This window comes from Mobula birostris, chromosome 9, assembly GCF_030028105.1.
Source record: "Mobula birostris isolate sMobBir1 chromosome 9, sMobBir1.hap1, whole genome shotgun sequence".
In the NCBI taxonomy this organism is placed as follows: Eukaryota; Metazoa; Chordata; class Chondrichthyes; order Myliobatiformes; family Myliobatidae; genus Mobula; species Mobula birostris.
Window position 1 is genome coordinate 133,861,905 of NC_092378.1, and position 20,336 is coordinate 133,882,240.

Genomic DNA, 20,336 nt, shown 5'->3' on the forward strand with positions numbered 1-20,336 from the left:
AGTATCTAGAAAATGCTGATCTCCTGGGATTTTGACACACAACAATCTCTAGAGTTTACAGAGAATGGTGTGAAAAATATAAAACAGTCATTGAGTGGCAGTTCTGTGGGTGAAAACACCTAGTTAACGAGAGAGAGGAGAATGGCCAGACTGGTTCAAGCTGACAGGACGGTAACAGGAACTGAAATAACCATGTGTTACAACAATGGTGTGCAGAAAAGCATCTCTGAATGGTCAAGTTGAACCTTGAAATGGATGGGTTACAGCAGCAGAAGACCACAAACATATAGTCAGTAGCCAATTTATTAGCTACGGGTAATAAGGTGGCTACTGAGTGTATTTGTGGGAATTTCTGATACTGATCCCGTTTTAAAATGAGATAGTCTCACAGAACTTAGTCTGACTCAAGCCTAGTTACATTCATTTTGGCTACTTTGAACAAACCATACCCCTTGCATGCCCAACACCAGTTTCCCAAAACAGATGCTCTATTCTGAACTCTGTCATTGGACAACATTACGACATAGGAAAATGATGAAGAATGTTGGATTCTAATGTACTTGATTTAAGGTTCTTTTGAAAATCAAGAAAGTGGCACAAAGTATGTTGCTTCACAATTGTTTTATTAAATGCTAATAGAACAAAGAGAATTGGAAACATAAGAGTAGTGAAAGTCTAGTAGCAAAGAACAGATAAAGACTAAAAGGTGTATTCAGCCCTCCTATAGATAAGAGACATTCCATTCAAATATATTTTGATAAGAGATAACCAATCAGATAGCACCTATTCAAATAATGCAATACCAAGCAATTTCCAGAAAAAGACCCAACTGTAACCACTAAGGGACACACTGAACAGTTACATGTATATAGATAATTATATGATAAGTATATAAAATACTAGCATGCATAAACTTAAACTGCAAATAAAATAACAATTATACAGTCTAATCAATCATTTCCCCCCTTTGATTCTAAATCACACATTTAGAGTCATTACATCTGAAAATTCAGAGGCATAAAAACTTAAATGTACATTAAAAATAAAATAATCAAAATACTTTCCAAGATATCAAAGGGTGTTCACAGGATTATGTCATGGTTAGGTAGATTAGTGTGAGCTTGAATGATCTCATTAATAATAAAAAGATGATGTAAATCATGATAAGACTTATCAAGACAAAGAATATGACTCATAATGTTGAATCAACCTAGCTTCCTAGACTTAAATAAATTCAGTCAAAGACATCCCATCTATCAGACTGATGTATTTTAGCTGCTTCTTTATGAATATGATTGGCCAAATCAGATATATCTTCAGACTTGTCAGGTATGTAAGTACAACACTCCTTGCCTGTAAATGCACATGTTCCGCCCTTAACTAATAAGAGAAATTCTAATGCCCTTGGCTGTCGAAGAACCATTTTACACATGGTGTCAATTTCTATTGTTACTTTTCTCAAGGGCATCAGCAGTATCATTGCTTACCCTTTCTAAAGCTGCAGAAACATTCTTAACAATGTATACTGCTTGCCACAGCATAAAGTTGAGGCAAATTGAGGCAAAACTAGCTCCTCCTGAGAAGTATACATTATCTCGGAAGTATACATTATGAGTATTTGGCACATTGTGAGCAGGGAAAATTGGCAAAAATATAGAAACAGCAAATAATACTAGAATAAACATCATCATGTCCAATTGATGTCGACTGCGTTTGAGGTCTACTGGCTGGTTAGAACAGCTGTAGCTCAATAGTGTAGGTACTGAGACAGAGATTTCTAGCATGTTAACCTCAGTACTTGTCGTCCTCGTTGGCTACCACTTTAGCTCGCTTGCAGTGGCTGGCATGTATACACTTACTTTTACCTTTTACCTTCTACCTTCACCACTGAGTTGGTAATTAACTACTTAATAAGGACCTTCCATGGAGTCCCAGTGGTACCCGATGTGGTTTCATAATCCAAATTACAAGCATCCACACAAACTGAGGTTTGGGGTGGGAGCGCAGTCTCAATCTCACGGGTTTGGCAGGACCAGAATGTGTCTTCCCTAGACTTGCGCAGCCAAGGAAACCAGCAGGGTTTCACTAAGAAGCTTCCAGAGAACTATAACCACTAGGAGACACATTGAACAATTGCATATACATACTGTGACCACTAGGAAACATATATATAGATAATTATATAAAATACCAGCAGGCATAAATTATCAAACTATAAAGAAAATAACAATTACACAGTCTAATCAAACAAGAATTTACCCAAAGCATCCTTGAAGGAATGTAGCATCCCCACTGGCTGTTGGGACTCTCTGGCCTGGGACCTCTTGAAGTGGAAAACAAGCATTCATGTGGTAATGAGACACCTGGCCATGTATCAGAAGAATACAGGAGTTCTGCGTAATTTACGGAGGGAGTACACCACCTCTCAAATTAACCACACCTGGCCCGCTGACCACTACCTGCCCCAACTGTAGAAGAATCTGTCATTCCCTCATTAGTTATCTGGGAATCCAAAAAGTGAAAGGAAGTCGTGTTTGGTCCCAAGAAAAAGGCAACTTTGAATGAGAATACTGCAGCCAAAAGCTACATAACTTGGAAACATCTGGTGAATACCACAAAAAAGCCAAAGAAAGAGAAAGGATATAAAATGTTGAATGTAGGAATTGGGTTCAAATTTGATGATGTGTATAACAAGATGCTGCACTCCTCTCAGCATTGTATCTGATCCTTGAGTGGATTTTAATGCAATTTCGTGATCTTACAGAAGTTGTTATGGGCTTGTAATATTAACTGTTGTCTTTTTCCTGTATAGGATATACTGGAAGTAGTCGAACTAGGTGACAGTAACAAAAGCCACAGTTGGAAGAGTTTGCATCTCATGCAAAAATGAGGTAATGAATTTTGCTGCAGCTTAGTGCAAAACAAATGTTTTATTATTATTTTGTACATTCTTAGTAACAAAAACGCACAAATAATTATTTGCTGTTGAAATTAAAATGGCCAAATGTTTAATTCCAATTCCCATTACCATTATGACATGTCAATCCATGGCCGCCTCCTGTGTCAAGATGAGGCCTCCCTCAGGGTGGAGGAGCAACATCTTGTATTCTGTCTGGGTACCCTCCAGCCGGATGGCATGAATATCTATTTCTCCCCACCTTTTCTTCATTTCCCACTATGAACTTTCACATCTTCTCACCTGCCTATTATTTCCCCCGGATCCTGTCCTCCTTCCCTTTCTCCCATTGTCCACTCTCCTCTCCTGTCAGATTCTTTCTTTCCCACCCATCTAACTTCACCTATCACCTTCCAGCTAGCCTCCCGTCCCCACCCCACCTTTTTATTCTGGCATCTTCCCCCTTCCTTCTCAGTTCTGAAGAAAGGCCCAAAACCTCAACTGTTTACTCTTTTGCATGGATACTGCCTGACCTCCTGAGTTCCTTCAGCATTTTGTGTGTTTCTTTTCTTGTAAAATAAGATGAATTAATAATTCATGTTATGCCTCCTATAGAGGAAGCATAAGGAAGTCACTTATATTTAGTTGTGTGTCAGTACCCCTACTCTACCTCGGTAAAATCAGAATGTAGGGCTTAACATGGAATTGCAATCAGAAATGTATATTATAATTTGCATGTACTTTTGTGTACCCATACGATAAGCAAAAAGTCATATCCAAAATTTGTAAAATATATCAATATTTAAAACATTGTCTATTTCAGATATCCTGTCAGGATACTTTTATTAAACAAATATAGTGCCCACTCTTATTCAAACATGTCCGCTCTTTATTTGAGGGAGTTAACTTATAACATCAGTATTTTCAGTTTAACCTTCATTTGGGAAATGGGTAGCCAACAACTTTTTGTAATTTTTAATTTATTTATGAAGCTATTGAATAAATGGGCACGATTTTGTTTCTAGAACAATATATTTAGTTTCTGCTGAAATCATGCTTTGTTGATAAAGAATTCTGTGCCACAGTAGGGTTGTGAACCTATACAGTTATTGAAGAACATTAATGCCAGAAATATTTGTAGCTAAATAACCTCAGCATTTTCAATCACTTTAGAAAACTAATATATATTTTTTGATTTACAGTATTCCTGCTGTTGAACACATTGTTGGAGGAAATATTGAAATTAAGTGTTTTGTAGTGTTTTGCAGTTTTTTGAATTTTGTTTTATTTGTAGCAATGGTCATGATGTTGCATAGCCTTAAAGAGTGAGCGACTTGGGTGAAGAGACAGAACTGAGTGCACTCAAGTTATCACAAGGTGCAGAAGAACCACAGGAATGCAGAATGCTGTTTTGTTAACCTATTGTCCTTGCCTCAAAACAAAAAAGTTCCTTAATTTTAATTTTCGATGAAGTTGAAATCACTTAGTGTAGTTGATTCAGATTTGTAAATAAACTGCCTGTTGTTTGCATTTCATCTTTTGTTTGTTAATAAAATTTAATGATTCCATTTTGCAGAATAGTTTATTTCTTTGCTTTTCTCACACATTTCTATATCCTCCATCATATCAAAGTGGCAAATCGATCAGATTAATCTAATTTAATCGTTTTTTAATGATTAGGAAATATATGATCCAAAGGGAGGTTATTTGGCACCTTGGTTATTTGTTCCAGCCATTTCTTACACGTACACCAGCTCTTCACGCTTACAGGCAATTATTAACTTTAATAACGATTGTGCTGGAATTGTGCACCGAGACGAGTTTACTTTCCTTATTGAGCATGCTCAGTGTTAATCTAAGTACTATAGGCATGTTTAATAAAAGAAGCTTGTCTGTATTGAACACTGATTGCTGCATCTTGGGGCACTTTCTCAGGAGCCTTCGTGATTCGTATATATCATCTGGTTTTATGCAAAACTACAGCTCAGGATTGATTGTCGATCTGGTGGCACATTGCATCGTTCTTGAAGACGATTTAAATAAGGAGTTATTAAATGTTGCAATAACTGATCATATCCTTTCACTGTTGTAACTACTCACCTATTTGAAACAAATGGTTAGAAAAACTAATATAATAGACTTTTAAATTCCAAGAGAATTCAGGGACATGGGAATACGAGAATAGAGATGTAACAACACCATTGGCACAGAAGACCCAGATTAAAAGAGAAACGCATCCAACTCCCACGCTCAATACTGCCAGCTTGCTTTATATTACGCCACTTCCTCCCGATAATTGACGTGTGAGTGGCCGAATAACACCACGCCTTTCTCTACTTGTGAAACCGGATGTCGCCGCCCAGTTAGCATGTGGTGACCAGTTCGGAGCTGGGAAGTGAGCGGAATGAAGTCTCCGAAAATAAAGGAGAAACTGGACGACACAATCGAGCCAGAACCCGAGAAAACTTACGAGGAATTAGTGGCGAATGTAAATGCAGTTGCCCAGCCGCTGGCATCGAGGAAGCTGACCAAGAGGCTTTACAAATGTGTGAAGAAAGGTGAAGATCCGGGAGGGTTGGCTGAGGCTGAGGAGGGGTGTGGATGAATAGGGTAAAAAGAGTTGAGAAGTGAGGGGAGCAGGATTGGAAGGGAATGTGGGTGAGGAGTTTGGGTGGTAGCGAGATTTGAGGGTATTGGTGATGGGGTCTGAGCAGTGAGGGGGCGCGGGATGGTGTGGGTGAAGATTGAGGAGGCCGGGGTGGTTTTGAGGCTCTGAAAAGTACCGTTACTGGGACCCTGACGAGTGAGGGAAACTGCGGGTGCTGTAATTGGAAGGCTGAAGAATGAGAAGGTGAGTGTGAGCTGAGAGTGAGGAATCAATGATTGAAGCTCATAGGTGTGATTGACGGTTTGAGGAGTAACAGTGAGGAATGCGAGTGCAGGGGTTGGGCAGAGGGCTGAGGAGTAAATGTGTCTTGGATGAGGAGGGCTGAGGAGTAAATGTGTCTTGGATGAGAAGGGCTGAGGAGTAAATGTGTCTTGGATGAGGAGGGCTGAGGAGTGAAGGTACCAGGGAGGGAGACGGCTGAGCGACTTGTCAGGGTGAGGGATTTCTGAGGAGTGATTGCTGTGGAGTCAGAAGGTGCACGACTGGGAACTGCTGAGGAATGAGATGAGGGTTTGCAGTGTGGGGTGCAGTGGGAGGGATCTGCTATCTGAATCAAGGTTAAGTGGTTGGAGATGTTTGCTGAGAAGGGTATGTGGCAAGGGATGTCGGTTGAAGAGTGGAGTCAGTTGTTACCTGCTGAGGGTTGTGGGGACTGTGACAAAGTGTATGGGATAGAAGAAGGAGTTATTGTACTGGTGGAGTTAAAAATAGAAATTGGCTACACTTCAATTTTCAATGCGTTTTAGATCTGATATATGATGTTCCTGTTGAATCTGTCTTGTTGGTCTGATTTTTAAGTAAATTTTTATATATATACATGCTTTGAAAGTGTGCCTTAATATTCTCAAATCAGACACCTATGAGTCTATTAAGAATGCTCTACAATATAAAAGAATAATTCAGAAATTGAAATAGGGTTAACACACAATTGCATAGTGGCAATAAATATCTAACGTATGTCATTGATAATTTGTAGTGTTTCTTTCTGCATCTAAATCAAATTAAGATGTAGCAACATCAGTTAGTCTGACCAGAAGTCTTTCAAACTTAACTTTTAAGAAGTAATTGACATTCATACTGCTTGAGTATTCTATCTGTTGAAAGAAAAGTAACTTCTGAACTAATGTAATGAGTTGTCAGTCCAACTCCATTCCAAGGCATAGGAAACAAAAGGAGAAAGAAGTACTGTTGTGAATTTCTTGGACATGCCAGCATCTTTAGCTACATCTAATTCCAGTCATTTTCACTCTTTCATTGTTAGCTGTGAAAGTGAAGCAGATACGCCGAGGAGTGAAGGAAGTTCAGAAATTCATCAACAAGGGTGAAAAAGGGTGAGAATGAAGAACCCATTCATTAATGCATCTTTCTTGGTCGCTTGGGATTTGTCAACCTTTAATTCATTGACCTTTAAATAGCAATATTTCTTTATTGTTGCTGATTTCCTTCTGCTCCTCCCTCTTTGATTCACTAACATATATGGGAGATCGTGTCCTTCTTTGAGAAGACAATAAGTATGTGTTTAATTGTTCTGCCATTTTTAAATTACCAATTATAATTTCCAGTCTCTGACAGTAGGTGTAATTAGTCTTCATATATTTATGAGGCTTTTATTGTCAGGTTTTATGCCTCTAGCTTACTGTCATACACATTCAAGATTGTTCAATATCATTTCCAGCACCCAGGTGTACAGCAGAACAAAATAATTGTTACTTCAGATCCGATGCAGCACAAAAAAAAAGAAAAAGAACACGATAATAAAACATACAATAAATATAAATACATAAAATAGCTTAGATACATTGACTGTTTATGCAATTAGAGACACTAGGTACAGGAGTGTCTGTACATAAGGTGACCAACAGGAAATGATAAAGTAGTGGGGTGATTAGTAGGTGGAGTTGTTGACTGTTTTTGAGACTTCTCCCTTATATTCAATTTTTTTATCTCCTTTGCTGAATTCTAACCCGACTTTAATCCCTGGGCCTGCTGTTCATTTTTTTTTCCTCTGACAGTTTGATGTGCCTCTTCTTTGGATCTAGTGAAGGTAGAGCAGGGATGTGGTATACATGGATTTTAGTAAAGAGTTTGACAATGTTTACCATGGTAAGCTCATTCATAAAGTCGGGAGGCATGGGGTCCAGGGACTGTCGGCTGCGTAGATTCGGAATTGGCTTGCCCACAGAGGGTGGTAGGAGACGGAGCACATTCTATTAGAGGTCAGTGACCACTGGTGTTCTGCAGGGATCTACTCTTGGACCCTTGCTCTTTGTGATGTTTGTAAATTACTTGGAAGGGTGGGTTAGTAATTTACAGATGATACATCGGTGAATTTGTGGGTAGTGTACAAGATTGTGGGTTACAACGGGACATTGATAGGATGTAGAGCTGGCCTGAGAAGTGGCATTTGGAGTTCATTCTGGAGAAGTGTGAAGTCCTTGGATCCCACAGAGTAGCCACACAAGTTGATAATGGTTGTTTAGAAGGCACATGGTATGTTGGCCTTCATTAGTTGTGAGACTGAGTTCAAGAGCCACGTGGTAATGTTGCAGCTCCATAAAACTGGTTAGACCACACTTGGAGCATTGTGTTCATTTCTAGTCCCCTCAGGAAGGATGTGGAAACTTTAGAGGGGGTGCAGAAGAGATTTACCAAGATGCTGCCTGGATTGTAGAGCATATTTTATGGGGATAGGTTGAGTGAAGTTGATGAATGATGACTTGATAGAGATCTACAAGATAAAGAGACATAGATAAGAGTGGACAGCCAGAGACTTTTTTTCCCAGGGTGGAAGAAAGGTTGGGGGGGGGAACATAAATATAGGGTGATTGGGGGAAATGGGGATGTCAGAAGTCGGCTTTCTTACTGAAAGAGTGTGCTTTCAGGGATGGTGGTAGAGGCAGGCGTATTAGGGACATGCAAGACTCTCTTGCATAGGCAATTGGATAAAAGTAATACAGGTGTCCCCCGCTTTTCGAACGTTCGCTTTATGAAACCTCACTGTTACGGAAGACCTGCATTAGTACCCTGTTTTCGCTAACAGAAGGTTTTTTCACTGTTACGAGAAAAACAGAGCGTGAAAAATGGCGGTGTGCGAAAAAATGGTGGCATACGAAAAAAAAAAGCAGCGCGCGCCCCGAGCAGCCAACCTCCTCGCCCGGAACTGCATTCTAGCCGCCATTGCTTAAACACGTGCTTTATCTCGATTTAGTGCATCCGTTAGCGAGATGAGTTCTAAGGTATCGGAAAAGCCTAAAAGAGCTCATAAGGGTGTTACATTTAGCGTAAAACTAGACATAATTAAGCATTTCGAACGTGGTGAACGAAGTAAGGACATTGTCCGCGCGTTGAACTTGCCTGCATCCACCATTCGCACTATTTACACTCAGAGAGAAAAAATCTTGAAAGCTGCCGATGTTACTGTTGGTTCTGCTCGTAGCAAAGTGGTCTCTCTTAGTCGGCATCCAGTAATGGATAAAATGGAAAGTCTATTGCTTGAGTGGATTGATGGGTGTACAAAATGTGGTGTTCCTTTAAGTTATCTTATACTTAAGGAGAAATTAGTCAATCTTTTTAATCAGCTGAAACAGAAAGCACTGGCCGATGGTGATGAAAGTATTGCGAAAGTGGAATTTAAAGGTAGTCACGGGTGGTTTGATCGGTTTCTGAGGCGAGGGCAGCTTCATAGCTTAACGTTTACCGGAGAGAGTGCTTCGGCTGGTAACTGAAGCTGCTGAAAGGTTCCCAGCAGAACTGAAGAAAATAATTACAGAAGGTTGTTATTTTTATAAGCAAGTGTTTAACTGTGACGAAACTGCAATTTATTGGAAAAAATTGCCGATTGAGACATTTATTTCAAAAGAAGAAAAGCAGGCTAAGGGACACAAGGCATCGAAGGACAGGTTTACCCTAACGCCTATTATTAGCGCCACTAAGTCTCTACTAGTGTACCATTCAGAAAATCCGAGGGCACTTAAAGGCGTTGATAAGAAAACACTTCCTATTGTGTTCTGTTCACATCCAAGCAGTTGGAACACCCAAGTGCTTTTTTCTGAGTACATGAGCAGATACGTTAGTCCTTTTGTTGAAAAATACTGTAGAGAAGATAACCTCGATAATAGGTGTCTTGTGATTGTCGATAATTGTGCTGCTCATCCATCTGCCATTACCAAGTATGGCAGTAACATTCGTGTTGCGTTCTTACCGCCGAATACGACATTGTTGCTGCAGCCATGTGACCAAGGCCTAATAGCCACCATTAAGGCTTACTATACGCAAAATGTGATGCGTTTTATTGTAAGTGCTATTGACAGAGAGGGCAACTCCGAAGCAACTTTGCGAGAGATCTGGAAAGACTACAATATAAAACTGGCAATCGCCAACGTTGGAGATGCTCTCGATAGGCTAACAGTCTCGATGAGAAATGGCATTTGGAGGAAACTATGTCCCAAAGCAGTGAACGATTTTAAAGGCTTCAAACCATCAACAATAAATACGACAATAGTGAGCTTGGCTAAGGAGGCTGGGTTTGTGGAAGTTGACGAAGATGATGTTGAAGAGGTTTTGGCATCCCATGACCAAGAATTGACAGATGAAGAGCTGATGCAATTGCAAGAGGAAAGGATAACAATCGAAACCGAACGCAGCAGCGAAAATGAAGTCATTCAGGGACTGAACGTGAAGCAGTTGCGTGAGATTTTCGCTGTGATTGACAGCGCTGCAGTGATTGCAGAAAAGTATGACTTTAATTTTGAAAGGGCATGTAGGTTTAGGACAGATTTGCAGGATGTTTTGAGTGCTTACAAAGAATTCTAAGATCTAAAAATGCGCGAGGCTCAGCAGTCAAGTATACTGTCGTTTTTCAAGCCTTGCACATCAGCCCCAGCAGACGACGAACCTCGACCTTCGACATCGAGGTAGGCAGACATAGAAGATGATGACCAGGCTGCCCTATTGGAAATAGACTATGATGAGATGACACCCCGGTCTCCTCTACCTCCCACCACCCCAATTTCTGATGACTCAGCCTAACACACCATCCCGATTCCTGTAAGTGAAACTACACTGTACATATATTATTTCTACTTTATATGGGCTGTGTATCTTTGTGTGATTTAGTATGATTTGTTACTTGGTATGATTTGTCAGCCTCATAGCTTAAAGGTTACTGGAGAGAGTGTTTCTGCCAACAGCGCCTGTGCCGACAGCACGTGTGTGAGATTTTCGCTGCACTGAACTGTGCTTCAGTGATTGCAAAAAGTATTTCTACTTTATATGGGCTGTGTATTTTTGTGTTATTTAGTGTGATTTGTTATTTGGTACGATTTGGCAGCCTCATAGCTTAAAGGTTACTGGAGAGAGTGCTTCTGCCGAGAGCACATGCGTGAGATTTTTGCTGCGCTAGACAGTACTTCAATGATTGCAAAAAGTATTTCTACTTTATATAGGCTGTGTATTTATCATACCATTCCTGCTTTTACTATATGTTACTGTTATTTTAGGTTTTATGTGTTATTTGGCATGATTTGGTAGGTTATTTTTTGGGTCTGGAAACGCTCAAAAATTTTTCCCATATTAATAGATGGTAATTGCTTCTTCACTTTACGACATTTCGGCTTATGAACCGTTTCATTGGAACGCACTACCTTCAGACGGTGGGGGAAACCTGTATAGGGGCTTTGTGGGGTGGAGGTGTTAGATTGATCGTTGAATAAAAGATTGGCACAACTTTGTGGGCTGAAGGGTGTGTACTGTGCAGTACTATGCTCTAATACTACCACCTTTAAATATTATATATTGCCTATTCACCATCAACCTAATTGTTCTATCAATCTCAATTTCTTTCGTAGCCACTTTGCAACCCATACCCCAGTAGTTTCCTTTATTGAAATTCAGGACCCTAGATAATGATAACTACCACTTCTATCTTTTTTATCTTTTTATTTTTTTGAGTAATTGTTGTGTTATAGGCAGTCCTCCTAAGGACCACGTGCAACAAGATTGTTCATTATTCTGTTCTCATTGGCTATATCCAGTCTGTGACAACCTGTTTCTTCTTGTTCCTCAATGCATTGGTCAGAAAAATTATCACATACGCACGCCATGGGTTCCTCCCCCACAGTGTAATAGATTAAAACTGGCCCTGAATACACTTGTATCCTAATTTCAAGCATCTTTGACTTACGGTTTAATTTCACTCCTAGATAACCATTACTCTTCGAATCCTGTAAGACAAGTCCTGCCGATGTCTTCTGTCTCTTGGTGTTTTTTCTAATCCTACCCATACAGATTCTACGTCATGGTTTGCAAGCCTCACCATTGCATTGATTTTGTTTTTACAAACGAAAAAAAAATCCCATTGACCCATCTTTCATGTTATCCCATACTCCTGAATACTGTAAAACTTCCTGAAAGTTTGATTCCCATTGAGGTTCACCATGCAGCTATCTCTCCATAGTAGTTGTATTGTTAATATACCATCTTTATTGCAAGTGCTATGCACATTAAGGCACACTTTTACATTATTAACTCTCCTAGCTTTTTTTACACTATGGTCCTGTTTGTCCCTCACCCTTCTTTTCTCTGCCTTCCAGTTTTGCTTCCTTTCTCTCATTACTTCCAACCTGTCTCCCAGTTCAAGTATTGCTGATGCTCTGCAGTGAATTAATTGTCAGCTTCAGCTTCATAACATTGTTAATCTGTAACTGTAGCTGTAAAGAATTCCTGCGCAAAAAGTCTTTAAAGGGGACTGAAAGTGCTCAGGATTTCCCACACAGGGCAAGAGCAGCTTTCAATGGGTCTGAACTTTTCCATGAATTAGCTTTAAATTACCATAAGAAACTCAACTGAAGGAACGGGTTCAAGTTGTGAGACAAAAGCAACTACTGATGCTGGAATCTGGACCAAAACTTAAACTGCTGGATAAACTCAGTAAGTCGAGCAGTATTTGTGGAGGCAAAGGGATGGTCAACATTTCAGATCAGGATCATCCAGCAGGACAGAGTGTAGAGCCCGAGAGTGATGCCTTTATGGAGGTGAGAGGAAGGAGCGAGGCTGGCTGGTAGGTGAAAGATGATGGATAGACGAAGCTATGGGAAAGGAGAAAGGGTTAGGAAAAGAGAAGAAACATGGTAACATGAGGAAACCTGCAGCTGCTGGAAATTCAAGCAACACAAAAAATGCTGGTGAATGCAGCAGGCCAGGACTGACAAAGGGTCTCGGCCCGAAATGTCGACTGTACCTCTTCCTATAGGTGCTGCCTGGCCTGCTGCGTTCACCAGCATTTTTTGTGAGAAACATTGGGTAGATAAGTGTGTGGGTGATAGAATTAAGCTGGTGGGGGAAAGTAGTGAGTTGTGAGTAACAAAGGTGAGTGAGGGAGGATAGAAAAGTTGAACACAGGAAAAGAGCCTGGTGGACAGTTGGAGGTGGGAAAGGAACGCTGAGAACAATTCAAAAATTCAGTGTTCCTAATCATCAGTTATAAACTTCCCCAAGAGGAATATTGAGGGGCTGTTCTTGCTTGCAAAATCTTCTTTCATCTATTTCACTGGTAATTTTTATGATTATATTGTAGCTGTAGGTATAATTTAACTTTTATGAAGTGCAGAGTTCGTATGTGCCTAATGGATGTACTGACCTATTAATTAAACAAAAATCTAGCTAAGCTGCATAAATTTAAATGTCATTTTGAGGAAACATAATTATCCCACTTTTTTGCGGCATTCTCCTTATAAGTTGTGTTTTTGTTGCAGGATAGTTGTTTTGGCTGGTGATACAATGCCAATTGATGTTTACAGCCACCTTCCAGTTTTGTGTGAAGATAATAACCTTCCCTATGCCTACATTCCTTCTAAAGTGGTAAGGATTACTTTTCTCTCCATAGTATAAAAGCATGATGATATTTTCTGCAAGTGAATATGAAGAAAACCTTGCAGATGACTGGATAATGATTATGGAAAAACAGTCTTAGTCCAGATTTGACAAATTTAACAAAGAAAATGGTGCAACTGTGGAAAGACTGAAGTAAAAAATTTCATTGGGTGAAACTGTTTGGTGTTCCATGTAACTTGTGTCATTCCATACACATTAAGCTTGTATGAATGCTAAACATATAAGAATAAAAAGCTATTGAAGGAAATTGAAATGCAAATTATTGTTGGAAATAACTTAATTTTTTCCTCTGTCCATTGCAGCACAATTCTGATTATCAGATCGTGTAGTCAGTGTTGTGCTGTTAAGTTTACATGAGTGACTGGGTCATTAAGTTTAAATGATATTTGTGCTTTTGTGTAGGATTTGGGAGCTGCTGCTGGAACCAAACGACCAACGTGTGTAATACTGATCAAACTTCACGACGATTATAAGGACTCTTACACTGAGTGTTTAAATGAGGTGCAAGCACTGCCCCGTCCTGTATGAAGAAATGTTTCAACAATATTACAGCCCTTCTCAACTAACTGCATTGGTATTGTATGCATTGTGATAAACAGTGCATCAGAAGAATTTGTACAAATCCCTTTTTTCTTTTTTAATTATGCTGACTTAAAAGAAATGTGCAGCAAATAAATTGATGTGCTTTTATTGATTTCTACCTTTGCTGAATTTGAGATGATATTAATTCAATTCAAACATTCAGGGGTCTTTTTTTGGATTAGGTCTACAATAGGATGAGATTGAGCTGCCCTCCTGATTACCATTACAACTACAATTGATTTAATAATCAGGTCTCCACATTAATTAAGGCAGGCAACAGGATGGAGATCTAATAGTTCTTCAGTACCATCATACTACAAGTATTCATTTAAAGAAGTTGCAATGATGGAAAGAGGGGCCCTGAAGCAATCATCAGATTCATTGTGTTATAGTTAACTTGTTCCTCTTTAAAAACTATAGCTTGACTTTATTTGTTGCCATTTTCAGAGCAAGTCCTGTATTTTTTAGTACCATTGGGTGAAGTGAACACATTGCACTTAGCAATAATCCCTATTTCTTATTGGAATAGCAGCAGAACGATTAGTGAATAAAATAATGTCTGTGGCAATTAATCTTGGGTATGAAGTTTGTGAAAATCTTCACTAAAAGAAAATGAGAACAAATATTTATGTAAACAAATGGTTCATTGGTTTATTTTATTTAGTGTAAGCTACATTCTGTAAGTAACTTTTATTCCTTGGAAATGTTCCTCTGGTTAAGAAGGGCAGTAAAGACAAACCAAGAAATTATTGGCATGTGAGCCTAACGTCAGTAGTAGAAAATTATTGGAGAAAATTATTAGAGATAGGATTGACTTGTGTCTGGGAAACCATATATTTATTAGGGATAGCTAATGTGGTTTTGTGCAGAGGAGTTCATGTTTTACAAACCTAAGTTGTTTGAGGAGTTGATGTACGTGATTGAAGGAAGGGCAGTGGATGTTGCATACTTGGTCCTCAGTAAAGTTTTTCATGTAGGCTAATCCAGAAAACTGAGGCACATGGAATTCATTGATGTGCGATGAAGGCAGAGCAGTGGATGTGCTGTATATGGATTTTAGAAGGGCATTTGATGAGGTTCCCATGGTAGGCTCATTCAGAAAATTAGGCAACATGGGATCCAGGGAAACATGGCTGCATATATTCAGAATTGGCTTGCCCATGGAAGGCAGAGGGTGGTAGATTGAGTATATTCTCCCTGGAGGTCAGTGACCAGTGGTGTTCCACGGGGACCTGTCTGGAACCCCTAACTGTGATTTTTATAAATGACTTGGATGAGGAAGTGAAAGAGTGGGTTTGTAAGTTTGCAGATAACAGTAAGATATTGGTGTTTCGATAGTGTAAAACATTGTTTTGGGTTACAACGGGGCATTGATACGATGTAGAGCTGGTCTGAGAAGTGGCAGATGAAGTGTGAAGTTTGCAAGATCAAACAAAGGCAGAATACAGGGTTAATTGCAGGATTCTTAACAGTATGGAGGAACAGAGGGATCTTGTTCAAATTGACAGAGTGGTTAGGAAGGCATATGGTGTGTGGGCCTTCATTAGTTGTGATTGAGTTCAAAAGCTGCAAGACAATGTTGCTTTATAAAACTGGTGAGACAACACTTGGAGTATTGCATTCATTTCTGGTCACTTTATAGGGATGATGTGGAAACTTTAGAGAAGATGCCCAAGAGATATACCAGGATGATGCCTGGATTAGAAAGCTTGTCTTGCAAGGATAGTTTGAGTGAGCTAGGGCTTTTCTCTTTGGAGCGAAGGAGGAGAGGTGATTTGATAGAGATGTACAAGATGATTGAGTGGACAGCCAGACTTTTTCACATGATGGAAATAGTTATTACAAGGGGGCACAACTTAAAGGTGTTGTGAGGAAAGTATGGGGAGGTGGGGATGTCAGGCAATTTTTTAAAACAGATTGGTAGGTGTGTAGAATGTGCTGTCAGTGGTGATGGTAGAGGTAGATACATCAGGGGCATTTTAAAAAAAAAAACCAGTAGGCACGTAGATGAAAGAAAAATGGAGGGCTATGTGGGAGGGAGGAGTTAGATTCATCTTGGTTAAGGGGATGGCAGAACATTGTGGCCAAAGGGCCTGTACTGTTGGTTGTTTCAGCACTTTACTGGCTCCTCTGTTTTATACATATTATTTGACATAGGCATATTTGTTTATGATATAAAAATTAGTGGAGTTGTTGATGTGTGGAAATTTGTCCAAAGATTTAGCAGGATATGAACCATTTGGAAATGTCAACGGATGACAGGTGGAGTTTATTCTGGACCAGAGTGAGGTGAAGGTCAAATCAATGAAAATATACTGTACTGATTCCAGAGGAATTTTGGAGCGCACATCCATAGCTCCCTGATTGTGACAACACAGTTCATATGGTAAAGGTGTATGGCATACTTGCCTTCATTCGGCAGGAAGTTACGAGGCAGTTGTATAAAACTTTGGGTAGTCCGCATTTGGAACATAGTGTGCAGTTCTGGTCATCAGAATTACAAGAAGGATGTGGAAGAGGTTCACCAGGATATTGTCTGGAATATTAGCTATAAGGAGATGTTGGACAAACTTGGAATGCTTCCTGGAGGAAAAGACTGGGGTAACCCAATAAAAAGGTCATAAAAGTATGAGATACAGAGATACACTTCTACCCGGAGTGGAAATGCCAAATACGCAAGGGTGTGGGTTCAAGGTAAGAGGGGAAATGTTTAAAGGCGATTTCAGAGGTTCATTTATTATCAAAGTATGTATGCAGTATACAACTCAGATGCTTCTCCAGATAGCCACGAAACCTAAAAGAACAATGGAAGTCGGTTCAGAGAGAAACAGTAAATCCGTAGTCCCTTGCTCAAAAAATAACAGCGATATGATCATTGACCCCTGAATTCCCCTCCCTCTGCACAAACACAAGAACATCTGCCCCCAAATCCACCCCCCCCCCACATGAAATGCAACAAGGACATCGACCCACAGATTTAGGAAACAATTTTTTTTGTTTATGCGGAGAATGATGTGTCCGAAACATGGTGCCACAGAAAATGGTGGAAACATGATAGTGATGTTTAAGAGGCATTTAGACAGACTGGAGTAGACATGGAGGGATGTAGACTATGTGCAGACAGAAACGCAGTTTAAATTGGCATTGTGGGCCAGTTCCTATGCTGTTCTGTATTAATGTGTATTGGGAGTGAGACATCAACAGCTTGTATTGTACAGGATATAACAGTCCAGAACTTTTCGTGGGCAAATTTTGTTTCAGCCAAAGGGTACTATGTGGGTTTGACGTAGGGAACGCCCAGGATGTGGGATATATGTACCTGGTATGGATGCACTACCATCGCAGTAGTGAGGCTTCACATTGTTCAATGCTTCTTCAAAGCATGAAATACAGGTGCAGAGTTATCAGAATCAGGTTTATTATGGCCAGTATGTGACGTGAAATTTGTTAACTTCGCAGCAGCAGATTAATGCAATACATAATCTAGCAGAGAGAAAAAAATAATGAAATAAAAATAATAAGTAAATCAATTACACATGTTGAATAGATTTTAAAAAACGTGCAAAAACAAAAACAGTATATTAAAAAAAAAGTGAGGTAGTGTCCAAAGCTTCAATGTCCATTTAGGAAACGGATGGCAGAGGGAAGAAGCTGTTCCTGAATCACTTGAGTGTGTGCCTTCAGGCTTCTGTACCTCCTACCTGATGGTAACAGTGAGAAAAGGGCATGCCCTGGGTGCTGGAGAACTTTAATAATGGACGCTGCCTTTCTAAGACACCGCTCCCTAAAGATGCCCTGGGTACTTTGCAGGCCAGTACCCAAGATGGAGCTGACTAGATTTACAACCTTCTGCAGCTTCTTTTGGTCCTGTGCGGTAGCCACCCCCACCACCACCATACCAGACAGTGATGCAGCCTGTCAGAATGCTCTCCATGGTACAACCATAGAAGTTTTTGAGTGTATTTGTTGACATACTAAATCTCTTCAAACTCCTAATGAAGTATAGCTGGTGTCTTGCCTTCTTTTTCACTGCATCAATATGTTGGGACCAGGTTAGATCCTCAGAGATCTTGACAGCAGGAACTTGAAGCTGCTCACTTTCTCCACTTCTGATCCCTCTATGATGATTGGTATTTGTTCCTTCGTCTTACCCTTCCTGAAGTTCACAATCAGCTCTTTCGTCTAATTGACATTGAGTGCCAGGTGGTTGCTGTGGCACCACTGCACTGGTTGTCATATCTCACTCCTGTATGCCTTTTCATCACCACCTGAGATTCTACCAACAATGGTTGTATCGTCAGCAAATTTATAGATGATATTTGAGCTATGCCTAGCCACACAGTCATGTGTATACAGAGAGTAGAGCAGTGGGCTAAGCACACACCCCTGAGGTGCGCCAGTGTTGATCGTCAGCAAGGAGGATATGTTATCACCAATCTGCACAGGTTGTGGTCTTCCGGTTAGGAAGTCGAGGATCCAATTGCAGAGGCCCAAGTTCTGCAACTTCTCAATCAGGATTGTGGGAATGGTGGTATTAAAGTTGAGCTATAGTTGATGAACAGCATCCTGACGTAGGTGTTTGTGTCGTCCAGGTGGTCTAAAGCCATATGGACAGCCATTGAGATTGTGTCTGCCGGTTGACCTTTGGTGACGATAGGCAAGTTGCAATGGGTCCAGGTCCTTGCTGAGGCAGGAAGTTCAGTCTAGCCATGACCAATCTCTCAAAGCATTTCAGCTCTGTCGATGTGAGTGCTACTGGGTATTAGTCATTAAGACAGCCCACATTATTTTTCTTAGGTACTGGTATAATTGTTGCCTTTTTGAAGCAAGTGGGAACTTCCGCCCATAGCAGAGAGAGGTTGAAAATGTCCTGCTAGTTGGTTGGCACAGGTTTTCAGAGCCTTACCAGGTACTCCATCGGGACCTTCCGCCTTGCGAGGGTTCACTCTCTTTAAAGATAGCCTAACATCGGCCTCTGAGATGGAGATCACAGGGTCATCAGGTGCAGCAGAGATCTTCACTGCTGTAGTTGTGTTAAGAGAGGTGAGAGATGTATCTAAAAGTTGTCTTGGAAATTTTACAATTAATTGCACTTAATTCCCCCTGCTGCATTTTGACATCAAATTCTGACCCAGTGTCTTAAATCTTTTATTTAATATGAGGAAGTTCTATCTAATAAAGGATTGACTTCTAGATGCAGACTGACAATGTGGACAAGTGAAGTCAAATAGTGACGATGTGCTTATGTGGAACTTGTTTTGACTGTATGCTGCTGTATAGAGAAGAACTAAGGTAGATTTTTGGTAAACTCCATAATAATGGAAGGTAGGAAGCTTTTTCATCTACAGTTGCCAAAAATAAAAGAAGGACTCTACACAAGCCATCAGTATCAGCTGGGATAAACACAGAAGATTCTGCAAATGTTGGAAATCCAGGGTAACACGCATAAAATGCTGGAGGAACTCAGCAGGTCAGGCAGCATCAATGGAGAGAAATAAAGAGCTGACTTCAGGCCCAACTGACGAACAGGAGGCAAAGAGTGGGAATAAAGAGGGCCTTCTCTGGTTGGCTGCTGGTGCCAAGTGGTGTTCCACAGGGAATGGTATTGGAAATGCTTCTTTTGACATTATATGGCAATGATTTGGATGACAAAATTGATGGTTTTATGGCCAAGTTTTGAGATGATACAAAGACAGGGGTAGGCAGTGTTAAGGAAGCAGGGTGGCCACATATGTACTTAGATTGGGAGAACGAGCAAAGAAGAAACTAGAGTGGTGTTGCAGCAACAACGTGGGACTCAACGTCAGTAAGATGAAAGAACTGATTGTGGACTTCAGGAAGGGTAAGACAAGGGAACACATACGAATCCTCATAAAGGAATCAGAAGTGGGGAGAGTGAGCAGCTTCAAGTAGGTGTCAAGATCACTGAGGACCCAACCTACTACTACTATGTCGACTCAGGCCTAGGGGGCCGGCATCGGGCACGATGGCGGACTCTCCACCTCTCCCTCTCCCTCATCAGTGTGTTCAGTTCATCTACATTAGCCGCGCTGCTGGCTTTTAGGAGCATGTCGACCATAGTCTTGGGAGGGCACCCAGGGTTCATCCTCCCATGCTTGTGTTCCCATATGATGACTAGGCTGGCAGGTAGCTCAGGGTGGTGTAGACAGTGCCCTGCTAGTTGCAGTCTTCTCGCCTTGATTTTAGTGGTGAGCATCGGTAGGTTGTTATAGAGCTCGACGTTCGTCATGTGCTGTTGCCAACTCACGTCGGGAGCCATCTGGAGCATTCATGTATAGC

At 40.5% G+C, this 20,336-nt stretch overlaps 2 protein-coding genes across 5 annotated transcripts in view; both read left to right on the top strand.

The window, feature by feature from the left end:
* The window catches only part of LOC140203090 (bromodomain-containing protein 8-like), an 84,549-nt gene extending 80,075 nt beyond the window's left edge, over positions 1–4,474 (top strand). For 3 of the 4 annotated variants that reach the window (XM_072268874.1, XM_072268876.1, XM_072268877.1), the window contains 2 exons: positions 2,813–2,891; positions 4,191–4,474. In XM_072268874.1, the coding sequence (XP_072124975.1) occupies positions 2,813–2,890 (78 nt within the window). In that variant the 3' untranslated portion in view covers position 2,891; positions 4,191–4,474. Of the gene's footprint in view, positions 1–2,812; positions 2,892–4,098 lie in introns of all 4 variants that reach the window. The other variant, XM_072268875.1, reaches the window with a different exon arrangement.
* Positions 4,475–5,252: 778 nt separating this feature from the next.
* nhp2 (NHP2 ribonucleoprotein homolog (yeast)) lies at positions 5,253–14,608 on the top strand. The gene is made up of 4 exons (XM_072269535.1): positions 5,253–5,454; positions 6,826–6,895; positions 13,316–13,421; positions 13,857–14,608. Exons 1-4 carry the CDS (start codon positions 5,301–5,303, stop codon positions 13,980–13,982), a joined length of 456 nt encoding a protein of 151 aa, XP_072125636.1. The 5' UTR covers positions 5,253–5,300; the 3' UTR covers positions 13,983–14,608.
* Positions 14,609–20,336: the final 5,728 nt, after the last annotated feature.

Coding starts and splice junctions, on each gene's coding strand:
- nhp2 (XM_072269535.1), top strand. CDS start 5,301: ATGAAGTCTCCGAAAATAAAGGAGAAACTGGACGACACAATCGAGCCA. Junction 5,455..6,825: donor TTACAAATGTGTGAAGAAAG/GTGAAGATCCGG, acceptor TTTCATTGTTAG/CTGTGAAAGTGAAGCAGATA. Junction 13,422..13,856: donor CCTACATTCCTTCTAAAGTG/GTAAGGATTACT, acceptor GCTTTTGTGTAG/GATTTGGGAGCTGCTGCTGG.